Source organism: Anopheles ziemanni, chromosome 3 (assembly GCF_943734765.1).
Source record: "Anopheles ziemanni chromosome 3, idAnoZiCoDA_A2_x.2, whole genome shotgun sequence".
NCBI lineage: Eukaryota > Metazoa > Arthropoda > Insecta > Diptera > Culicidae > Anopheles > Anopheles ziemanni.
Genome location: NC_080706.1, coordinates 38,113,569 through 38,126,180, shown reverse-complemented (window position 1 = coordinate 38,126,180; position 12,612 = coordinate 38,113,569). Strand labels below are relative to the sequence as shown.

The following is a 12,612-nucleotide window of genomic DNA, read 5'->3' as shown; positions in this document are numbered from 1 at the left end:
TGTGTCAGAGATTATTTCATAGAAACGTTAATATTTTTTTCTAATTTATTAAACAATAATTGTTATTTAGGTAAAGCATTAATGCATACATGTTCAGTACTTAAATAAAAAAACTTCTTGGAGTGTCCTCCTCGAAACCACAACACGATCGATCCCTCGCCGAGGGGGAAATCACAATCAAAACAAACCTTATTCGTACATCACAAAATCAGTCAGAACAACGAACCAAAAATTGCGCCAAAGTAATTTGCAAGTTTATTACGCAGCCACAGCTTCCACGGAACGAGTGAACACACACTCCGCCGTGGCACAAAGAAAGATTTTCGTACCAGTACTCGGAGAGCCTCCGGTCACGGTGTTCCGTTTCCTTTCCAATTTCAGCGAAATCGAAAATCCGCGCATTTGTGGTACGTGATCCAGCGTCCCAGCCACAACAAACACCCGGGTCGGTCTGTCTGGCTGTTGCGCCGTCAGTGTTGTTATTATTATTGCCGAACGACAACGACGACGACGACAACGACGAAAATGGTAAACCATAGAGGGGCATACACAAACCACCACCAATTGCTCAGGGATTCGCCAACGCCATATTCCTGTCTCGTTGTTTTTGTCGTGACGCGACGGAGATAAAGAAACCTACAAACCAGTACTGCGCAGTACTGTTTCCGTTAGGGAACGAACAGTTCGGGGCTTCAGCGGGAGTCAGCTTTTACGGGGAGTACATTTAGCTACACTTGGTGGAAATATTCACAAAGCTAATTGGGCGACACCAAAACTTACACCCCGAATGAAGAAACGTTAAAGAAGCTTGCAGAAAAAAAAAAGAAAGTTTGCTTCCGAGCCTCGAACAAATCGCCATTAATCCCATAAAACATGTCGGCAAATACCGGACCTACCCGGGGGGAAGCGTAAATGGAGCACCAGAAAAGCCATTACTAATCCCTACAGCGGCGAGCGGCTCTGGTAGATCACTCGCAACGATTGGCGAGCCCTGGTGCGAATTCAACCGTGCAATGTTTTTTTCGCCTCTAGCAATGTGGGGGACAATACCAACTTTCACCCAGCTGGAAAATGTTTAACCAAAATGTAAACGTGCTCTTTTCCTCTGCACCGGATTGTTTTTACATGTTACCATACCCGGAAGATCTTACGAAGGAACTAAAAAAATACGGATATACAAGGTCGAGTACTGCTACAAAAATGCTTAATTTATTAGCACTTAACATTCCACACCTTCTCCTATCGGCACGAGGGAGCAAAACATTCCCGACTAAAGGAAAGGAATGTTTCATTCCAAATGGCAAATAAAGTACGACTAGAATGCCGAGCTTTTTTCGCACCACACTCGGAACATCCGATGGGTTAGGCACGCACATAACACGGGAAAAGTTCAAACCTAGAAAACCGGTTGATTAGCGTTAGTCAACAGTCATTCTTGTCCGTCCATCCCGGCACAGGAATTGTTGAGTCAACTCCATCCCAGTGGGGGTTTGTCTTTTTCCCATGTGTTACTATTAATCTTTTCCAGCTCAAAGTGGGCCACTTATAATCTCCAAGATGTGGAAGAAATGTACCACGAACGGAGATGGTCGGAAGAGGTGTGCCAATTCGATTGCTGGCTACCTTTAACTGTAACCTACAAAAGAAACAAAAAACCACCCCGCCCTACCCAACAGAGGTTGCTTCCCATTTCCGGTACGGTCGGCGCCAGCACGATGACGCGGTGGCAGTGATAATGAAAGTATTTGCATATCAATGCAGCCCGCAGTCTAACTTCATCGTGTGAAAGGTGAACAAGAGCTCGCTAGCTTCACGTATATTTGTGACTCATTGCACATGTCGACGCCCGGTTGACTCACGCAACTAACGGAAACGCCGACACACCGGAACAATTACACCAAAAAAACCCGGCTTTTACCGGGGAGTTGGACTGTCCACCAACGTGGTGGATCGATGTGCTCGCCCTTCTGCTTTCCGGTGTGACACGTCTTTGACCTTTGACAAGTTGACGTTGCGCTTGGATTTAGACCATATGCAAATGATGGTAGTGTCGAGAGCAATGTCAATGATTTTATTACGATAGATTATTGTGTTACAGCAACTGGTTCGTTTGTTTTGCCCTTTTCCAAAACGAGGTTACGATTTAAAACTGAAAAATTAATTATTTTTTTCACAAACAGACACAGATTTGAACAGAGAAAGCTTCATAACAAGGGTACAATGTTGAGCAACAAATACAAAGCATATTTGAAGAATTTTACTTAGTCCCTGATAGTACACAAATAACATAAGGACAAGAATAAATTGAATGACAGAAAAATCTATACGTTTTCATTTCATTTTGTAAACAATTATTTGGACGAGCAAAAGAAAACGTGTGAATTAACGAACGAACGAGCTTCCACAGATAACAGTTGCACAACGAACCCCAATTCTTTCAGAATTGTTGGTACTGGCTAATGATAATTTTTTAAAAGATTTCCCATCGATTTAACACACGAAAGACCTCTTATGTTCCGTCGTAGAGGTGTTTGGATCAGTGCGCCCCGACGGATTTAAATAAGCGGTTAATGCAATCAAGTCACGCACGAACGTTCTGTATATCCAGGGATAAACAAGTGACTAAACATCCGCCTACAGCATATGTCCAGCGAAGTAAAACACCCATCTGAAGAAGAAGCGTATTCTACACACTATTGATATAAAATTAACCATTTACTGTCGACTTCCTCCAAGTCCGGCTTCCTTTATTTTATGATTATTCCACAACTGGCACGATCGCTGAAGATCTCCGTGGCTTTATTTCGCGTCACGGTAAGCAAGCCGGTCGTTTTTCATGATCACTACCAACGGGATCCGGGCGTTAGTGACGAATTAAAACAAAAAACACAACGGCATATTCACGCACACCTATTTCTTTTCCCTTTTTTGGCAGAAAAAGGCAAACGCTGAGGGAGCCATCAAATGGAACACCTTTGGAAGCGAACAGATTCAACGCACGATCAAGCGCGTCGCACACGACAACTTTGCCGTCCCATATGATGACGGAGACCGACCGATCATGTTGTTTGATGATAATGATCATGGCCACGAAATAGTGGCCGGCCGTAGCGGACTCGCACATGCGCATGTATCTTCCAACCTGTTTAACTCGTTTCCGTTTGGCGCCCCGGGTCGGTGGTCCCATGCGCGTATGGATTTTACCGGTAAGATCATGGTGAAGCTGTCCTTTCCAGGATCCGTCCAATAATCGCGTTTAGCTCACAGTTTTCTCCCCTACTACCGCTTACCCCGTGAGGCATGGAAAGTTATGGCACACCCCAAGGCGAACGATATGCCAGCAAAACCATTCACCACCCGTGTAAGCTCTATGAATTGAATCACATCCGTTTGACGACGCCACACATGTCTTCTCCTTCAGCCCGGTACAACTTTACCAATTCCGCAACCCGTTTGCCGTAATCTCAATGGGTTGTCGTCTTTCATTTTCGATTCGTTCATCTGCCCGTACGAACTGGCGGCAAACACGATCGGATCGATTACAGCAAAAACCGGTCGTGTACACACGGTACAAGTTTACACCATATCCGCGAACACGGTGACATAAGAAAGTTTTCCTTTCACATTGCGTATTTTGGAGGTCGATCGGTTATTATTGTCATTACTTTTAGTTTTCCCCTCGTTTTCCACAGCGTGATAGTCCCCCGTCGTTTCATCATTGTGTGAGGAAGGGGGGCGACCGGAGCGTTACTGCTGTCTGCTGTCATCCATTAACTGGGCCACGGAAGTGTTGATGCTCCATAGTTTCCCCAGCGTTTGTCGACCAGACCCCGAACCGGTTGCTTTCTTCTGCTGACCGTAGCGACGTAAGTGATGATACCGGGCGACGCAACACGCCACTTTTCGCTACTGATAAAGTCGAGCTGTATAGTCAATTCCCACTTTTCTGCATCTTCTTTCACATTAACGAGAGGGGACCGCAATGCATAACGTCGTAAAAACGAAAGCCCGGCACAGGTGCGATACTCTTTCCCCTTTCCACTGGATGGTGAATGAGGGAATAAAATATTTTATGGCACCAAATCAGCTGGTTTTATCGTTCTGGACGAGACTTTTTCACTTCCTACCCCGTCATCCGCATCCCGATGCTAAAGTTTATGGTTGTGGGCGAAATACCACACACGCAACGGTAATACGGTCCCCGGAAAATGGTACGTGTGAAATTTGGTTTTTCTTCACTGAATTGCCGTGCAGTTTACTGAAGGTCAGATTGCTTTAAGGTAGCTCGCAAACAAGCGCAAATGCCAAACGAAAGAAAATTCATTTCCTACTTGGCAATTCACAGGAGACGAATCACTCTTCGTGGTTAATTAACTTTGCTCCAAATTGGCGAATAATACCAATGAAGTTTATTGCAACTCTTTATCGTTGCATTATTTATCTGCCCCATCGTTGCAGTGTGCCTTTTTACCAATCGAAAAGCCGAATACATTCGGACCACCGAGCCAAACAGAATATCATAAATATCTTAGCGATAGGTGCCTTAAGCCAACAGTAGTTTTAACAGCAGTCTAAAAATAGATAGCAAAACCTTAAACCAACAACAGTTACACAGCGACTTACCCCGAGGAATATGTTTCTGCTAGAGTCGAAGCCCGCTGCGTATATCCGTGCCTTGTTGCCATCGGTTCGATCCACCAGAATCCGGCAAGCGAATCGTGAAATCGTGCTCTGCAGTACCTTGGCGTCCTTTTTGTCGCCGGGTAGCGTATCCATGACGACGAAATCTATCGGTGATTCAGATGATCGGCCAACCTGGAGTGTGCGTTAGAGGGAAGAGAGGAGAAGAGAGTAGGTGAGAAGGGAGATAAAAAAGGAATCCTAGTTGAATGTTTCCATTAATGGATTGAAAACGAAGTAAATAAGAGCCTACGGAAAAAAATGAACTTCAATGGAAACAATATTTTGCTTTATTTGCCTTTCTCTTGATAGGTTTGGTAATATTTTATAATCAATATTTTGCAGATAAATTAAAAAAGGATGTTTTTATTTGTTTTGTACAATTATCTCATACTGAACCATTTACGAAATTTAACAAATACAACAAACCATCAAAATAATAACCCAATTCAAATTCCCATAAACCGTGGCAGTTCAATAAATTACCAAAGCGTCGAAGCTATGAAGCCCACGATGGCTGATTAGGAAACTGCCCATCGGTCGCTCCGAAGACGAAGACGGCCCATTCATACTTAGAGGCCATAAAAGTGCTCGACAGCGGAGTACTGGTCTCCCCCAGTGGAGTGGTGTAGACTATTACCCAATCCATTTTGGAGGCGCCACGCGCTCCATTTTATCAATGGTATCAACTTTCAATGGTAAACCACCGGCGTGTGGAGCAGAGCTCTTGCTCTTGCCGGGTGTGCAGAAGTGCAATAAAAATGCACAAAACACACACACACACACACACCCCAGGGGCGATCGCGAGGCCAAGCGGTTTGGATTAGGAAATTGGATGGATCCCCGCCCCGCCAGATACTTCATCGGTAGACGAGCGCATCGCTTCTCCACCCAGCGCCCCTTTTCCGCAAGCTGGACACACTCTTACACCCAAAGCCACGGACAATTAAGAGCGGTCACTTGGAGCTGCGGTGGATTTTCAATCGATGTAGCGAAAATTAAATGGGCCACGGTGCGGGCAGTCGTGCTCACCAACGAAACCACGCACACACACCCAGTTTTTGCTAGTTTTTACTCCAACCCCACGCAACACTACCGGCGGCAAGGGGTGGTGCCCACATCGTAATCCGCTTTTCCGAAGCCGCCAAGCCGGCTTTTCTTGGTTTCTTTTTTCCACCGGTGCTGCCTTGCCGTCTCTTCGGGGTGGGTATGAGCGGTGAGTGGCGCGGTTTGCTTTCAAAAGCCGTAAAAAACGACGCGACGACAAAGGAAAATCTTGCAAATTCAATAAACCTGACACCGTTTCGAAAATGCGCTTACGAAACTTGAAGGGAGAAAACAAAACCAAAATGAAATGAAAGTGCGATTACTTTTTGTTTAGTTACCCATTAAACTGCCATTATTTTGTTTTTGTTTAATTACCCACACAGTATTGACCAGAAACACAAGAGAAATAAACAATTAAATTATTTGATTGAAACGCGAAACAGCCGTTTTTCAATCAACGGATCATATTTTTTTAACTGCCGTTTTTCTACACTGACTTCGCTGAAAGAAAATAAAAGCATAAGTGGTAACGAAAATGAGAACAAGTCGAAGCCAATTTCACGATTACACAAAAAAAAGAAGCAAAAGCTGTAAGCAAGAATATGCTTGTGAATATATTTTTAAAATAAAATTATTACTGATTTACTTTTCGATCCCGTAATGAGCTTTTAGATAAAATGTGTAACATTTTCGATAAAATGCGAGAAAAAGTTATATAATTCATCAATTGACCAATCGAATCCAATAGAAACTACACTGGAGAAAAAGTCACAAAAGGTTTGTTGGAGTCAAAATTTTGTAAGTCGTACACAACACCAGCTAATGCTGCCATCCACAAAGACCGGTTGTAAGGCAAGTTAAATAGTGATTGAAAATACATATTTATTAACCCCCTTCAGAGCATTGCTCTACGCTGACATGCAAAAAAAAAACAAAACAAAATCAACGGAACTTGGATTGCTATCGTACATTACCATATCTGACAAACATCTTCCATCGACTCTGCTTGCACAGTGACACAAAGAAAGTGCAACGATCCGATGAATGTAAGTGTCCTCGTAGGAATGCTTGTTCGGAGGTTTCGAAGCGAACATTGAAACAGCATCCCAGCGACCGGCGATGCCGTAGCAAAGCGCGACCACTAGACGTCTCCTATCGTCTCAGGGACGAACGTCGAACTGGCCAAAGTGTTAATGTGTACTTCATCTGGATGCAGCAGACACGCCAAGGGCCAAGCAACCCAACCATCCAACGTGATGCCAGCGCCAAGGACACGAGTTGGAGTACGCGTTGTTGCACTGCCCGGTGCAGAGATTTGGGTAAAGTGGGTGCCTGTGAGTGGTTGAGTAACAATATCTGTTCACTGTTTGGCAAAACGCAAGTCAACATCTGCGACGGTAGTTTATGCGAAAGGTTTCAAATGAAAAGTCAAATCGTTTGTGAAAATGAGTAAAATATCAAGAAGGTGATACTCCGTTAGAAAAAGAATATACTGTAATTCCTATGAATTGATATAAATCTTTCTTGGGTTAAAAGTCGCCGTTAAAAATAACTTTGAAAAACAATTTTAGTTCCACTTCGTCGGAAACGAATATAAAAGTCACAAAGAACTCCGATCGGATTACTTCGAGTCGAACTAGGTCAAGCGTAAGTAACCAAATTAGTGTGAATCTCGCAGGAACAATGGAAATAGTTGGTTACTCTCTGGAAAAAGAGCATATCCACAAAGCACTTAACTTTCACAGGAGAGAAAAAAAATACAAACTTCAAAAACAAGCACTTTGCTAAAAGCTGGATTTCAATTCCAAACATTAACAGAAGGGTAAACTAAAAAACAGTAATTGGTACAAATTCTTGTCTAAAAGTTTTATATTAAAAACATAATAAATTAGCTTAAAAATTCATGTTGCAGCACATCCACTTTCAGTGAAAAATTTAACTTTCCGCTCCTTCGACTACAACCAAGTGTTGCGAAATACACACAAAATTGTTATTGGTACAACTTTAAGCAAATAAATCAAAACTTGTTTATCGTAGGCGTTTTTCTCAGCCCGCGCTTCGTTTGGGTCAGCATTTTCGCTGTCTTGCGTTCGACTTCGTTTGTTTTTAAATTTATTTTTATAAATCATGCATCTCTTCACCCATGGTGTGGCTAGTGTGTCAGCACGATGCACTTCGGTGCATCATTCAGCAGGTCAACACACTTTCTCCGTCGCTGCAGAAAACAATGCGTTCAGCCAAGAAACGTGGGGCATCGCATAAGTTTTTAAAAAAAAACCCATAACTCCACCGCCCTGTTTGTCTCAGCCGGAACGGGCGTCTTATGTCCAGTAGATGACAAAACGAAAACAGCGGAACCGTATAAATAAACAGGGAAACTGCGCGCTCCCAGAAAGGTGCCCTCTTCCTGTCCGCTCTGAAAACGGAAAAGCAAACAAACATAATCACAAACGAAACATTTTAACGTTTGCTGTCAGCAAGCACAAAATTACCTCATTGAGCAATCGCTATCAGGGTGATATGTTAATGCTGGGTATGAAATTTGTTTTATGATAACCCCGACGCCTCTAAATGTACCAATGTGTTTTCCATCTTTCTCATCGATAACCCTAATTTTTTGCAAATCTTAAAACAACCAAATTTGTGAAAAATGCAATACACACTAAACGATTCAAAAGAAATAAATAATCCTTAATTTTTAACATTGCTACCTTTACATAGTTTTAAAGTAAGACCTAATGTACGAAACAGTTTTTATATGTGTGATTTTAACCCCTTAAGTTTTGCCCAGTTTTGGGCAGTTTTTGTCGCCTGTTTTGTTTCTATTTTCGTTGTGCGACGTTGATTCTAAATGCATCTGCTTCAAAAACACGTAATTACATGTTTGTACATTTTAACTCATTTATGCGATACCAATCGATGAAATGGAACAACATTTAACACAGTATTCATCTAAATCACAAAAAGTCTCAAAAACCACTGAGACTGTGAAGGGGTTAAATGCCTTCTGAGTCATTATATATAAATAAGGACAGAGCTTCTTGTGACCATAATTCATATGCTAACAGATAATGTGCGTTTGCCGAACTTAATATGCAGAATGCAAAAACAAATGTAAAATATTGGAAAGGGTAATTTTTCTGTTAACAGATAATTTAAAAATTTCCGGGAGAATCACATCATAAACAGTGAAAGTAAAAAACACGGTACAAGAACGAAACGTCACATTCTTCTGCTTTGAAGCATTTAATCATGCATGAGCAATATACCCTTTGGCATGCGGAAAATAAAAAGTGTCAAGAAAACGATGCAACCATTCAAAACAAAGCACACGCGTTCCTGCATCCTTGACCCTTTGCTCCCCACTCATACATTTACCGAAAGGTGCTTCACTAACTATGACGCTCTTCTTTCCATGTTGCAGGCACAACTTGCCGTAGGCGTCCTTTTGAGCGCATCCCTTCAACTGTCACTCTTGAAGTGTTACAAAAGCCCCCCCCCCAGCCCCTGTGGGGTAACTGAAGCCATGTTTAGCTTTATGCCTTTTTAACACTTACTCGTTTCTTCGACACGCATCCGGGCCAGCTCGCTACGTGTCTTGATTATCTTCCACATCCGAGTGAGAATCAAGGTAGTATTATTTTTATTATTTCATAAAAATCATGCATTCTATCATTTTATCCCATGGACACGTACATGTTCAAAAATATGCAGTATTATTTCCCATCCCAATATAACACGCGTGCGTTGAACCGATTCTAGAGTTCAGCGCCATGATAAAGTCATCTATAAATAACCGTAAATACACCTGGGTAAGAGTAAATCCACAAGACGAACACGACGGGAACACTGTTTTCCCGTGCAACAGCAAATAGCAGCGCCGTTGCTAAGAACCGCTCAAAGGCAACCGTGCGCCATCATTTGCGCCCAGTGCACAAACCCCCGGACGGTTAGTGACCGATCAGTTGCAGCTAAATGCAGACGCAAAAAGTGAAACAGATAATTAGACGTTTATCTTGCATTCTACAGCTAGGTGGGTTGGGGAGTGACTGTAGCAAGGGAAAAGCGACATAAGGAACTAGATGAAACCGTGCCAATGATCTTCCCATGTTGGGCATAGTACCATGCTTTTCCCACGCCAATGCAAAGGCATTTACAACGAATAAGAGGCAATCGCTTGGTGTTTGCGCGAATGTTATTTATGATTTTAAAAGGCGGTGATTTTTCAACGGAATGAAAAGATCAACGATGACAAATACAGAATGTCATATAAAAAAAGGTGAAAGTAAAGTTGAAAAAAATGTTGGAAAAGAATCCCATCAGATCGATCCGGAAATTGGCTAAGGAGCCCAAAGTTTCAAAAACTACCATGCACCGGTTGTTCAAATATGACTTGAAAAGTAAAGCACCATCTTGTAACGGACCAAATCAAACAATTCAATTTACAAGCAAACATCCGGCCAGAGTTATGATTTTAGGGGCAGTTGCGACCAACGGTTTGAAAATGCCTCCAGTATTTAATAAACTGGATTAAAAGTTAATACCGAAGTTTACATAAACATTGTGAACGATCACGTTCTGTCATGGATGAAAGAAAACTTTGAAACACACCGACACGTCATTTTCCAACAGAACGGAGCATCGTGTCATACCTCAAAAAGTACTCAAGCGCGGTTGAAGGAAATCATGCAATATTGGGCAAAGCACATTTGGCCTCCCAGTAGCTCTGGTTTGAATCCTTTGGATTACTCAACATGGGCATATGTTCAGATTAACGTATGTGAACGCCATCGTAGGATCCCTGAAAGCTTCCATTACCAAGCCATGGAACTCGATAACTGAGTTATACATTGTGAAGATATGCCCTCGATTCCGATTGGAGTAGGTAATTGAGAAAACTGGTGGACTTATTAAGTAATATTACAATCAAAGAGCGTTTTTTCACAGTTTCCTTTTCCAATTTTTCAGCTTTTGCTGTTAATCTTAAGTTTGCTGACAAAAAAGGTTTGGTAAGATGCAATTGATCAGCTTAACCTCAAGGTAGATAAAATAAACAACGCTGCTTTGCCTCATATGCTACAACATCTCTTTCCCAATTTAAATAATGTCTAATAAAACACCTATAGCAAAAAAGAGATAACTAAATTGGACCAATGATAGTTTATGACATTTTCAAATAAGTCAAAAATGCGTGGTAGTTTTTAACGGGAATTCTTTGCATTTGCATTTTCACGTGCAGCATACAAAAACACACACATAAAATAAGTTAAAAATGAAAAACTTCATTGCACTCAAACATCGACAAAGCAGTGTAAAAACGACAAACGGTTAAAAAGGGCAAACGCACGAGAGAATAGCAAAACAACAAGTGCATTGATTCGCAACAGCGTCAGCAGCAGTGGGAAGTGAGTTAGCTGGTGGGTTGTGGATCGAGTTTTCCCAGTCACACCTCCACAGCGTTCCCTCCCTCGAATCACACCCACCACCATTCCTAGGTGCACCGGGAACGAGCAGCTGCATCGACAACGGGCAGGCGGGAGGGTTCGGTGATCGTGGCCGCAGTAATGCATCATAGCATCAAACCGGTCCGGCTAGTTAAAGTGTTCTCTTTGGGGGTTGATTTTATTTACATTCTTTTTCTTTCTTTCTTTCTTTCTCTCTTCCCTACCGCTTCTGCACGTCTCACGTGCACGGTAGGTTCGTGTGGCGGCATCAGCATTAATGTCCATTATGTGACATTTACCGCTACCCCGATGGTGCCGCCCAGGTCGTCACACACTGTTTGGTCTCCGTTGCCGTTTGTTTGCAAACTGCATCTCCCGGCGGGTGCTTGGGTGGGCATTACACGTTAGACGAATCATCGGTGTGTCCACGATAGAAAACTATCGTTTCGGATGGGGAGGGGAGGGGGGCACGGAGATGAAAATGCTGATAGGAAACGAAGGGGTCGTCGTCGGCGGACAGTCTGAAGCAGACAGCAGAATCCGCGTCATCCGCGGGTTCATTCTGGACGGTGTCTAGTTCTACACCTGCCACCTCGTACAACCGAACAGTGGAGTACACACCCACGTCAATAGTGCAAAACCCAGTGTCCAATTACACCTCGGTCAACGGTCGCGTCGAAAAGCAGCACCAGCATAAGGTCATTGAACCGCGGCAAGGGTGGAAGCAAAACGAGAACATTGAGAAATGGACGACTATTACTCTATTCCATTACGGAGAGCTAATCACAGCGTTATATAGGCAAAGCAATTTTGTTTATAATAACCACAATCACATTCGTTTATTTAGGTTTTGAAAGCAATTGTAAAAATCGTATTGAAAGCCTGATAACACCGCAAACGAATAAATACACTAAACGCTATGTGGTACAACCTAACACTCTGTTTAAATAATAAAATAAAGCAGAAGTAACAGTAAAGCTTAACAATTATGAAATATTGTAGCAAACCACTATTCATTTAGTCAGCTATGTATGTTACTTCATGATACCAAGGGTTATGTAAAAACAATAAGTTGAACAAGGAACAAGTCTCATAAGGAGACGGTAAAATGATGATTAATCAACATTATGCATATCCTACAATAAGGAAAATCTTGATTTAAAAAGGCTACTTCCGTTCTTTAAGTTCAATAAATAAAATTTTTAAATATAAAACAAAGATTACAATATTTTTCCTATCAAGGTCCTTGCCATCATGAATATTGCGGAAACAATCATTCGTTCGTTGCGTTTGTTTGCGATTCCGCACAAGAGGAAGCTTGTTCCGTCAAGGCAACGCCCGACGAGAACCTTTCCGGTAAACAAATCCACCCTCGAAGGTCACGACTAGCGCGACACACAAGCACTAGAGAGATAGTAGTGCGCCCCTGCAACACCGGAGC

The 12,612-nt window shown here is 42.5% G+C and overlaps 1 protein-coding gene across 1 annotated transcript in view; it reads right to left on the bottom strand.

Annotated features, from left to right (window-relative positions):
- Window positions 1-12,612, bottom strand: part of LOC131287355 (protein pellino) — a 46,847-nt gene that overhangs the window by 1,155 nt on the left and 33,080 nt on the right. Inside the window, exon 4 of the mRNA XM_058316397.1 lies at window positions 4,624-4,815. Within this exon, the coding sequence (XP_058172380.1) occupies window positions 4,624-4,815 (192 nt within the window). The remainder of the gene's footprint in view (window positions 1-4,623; window positions 4,816-12,612) is intronic.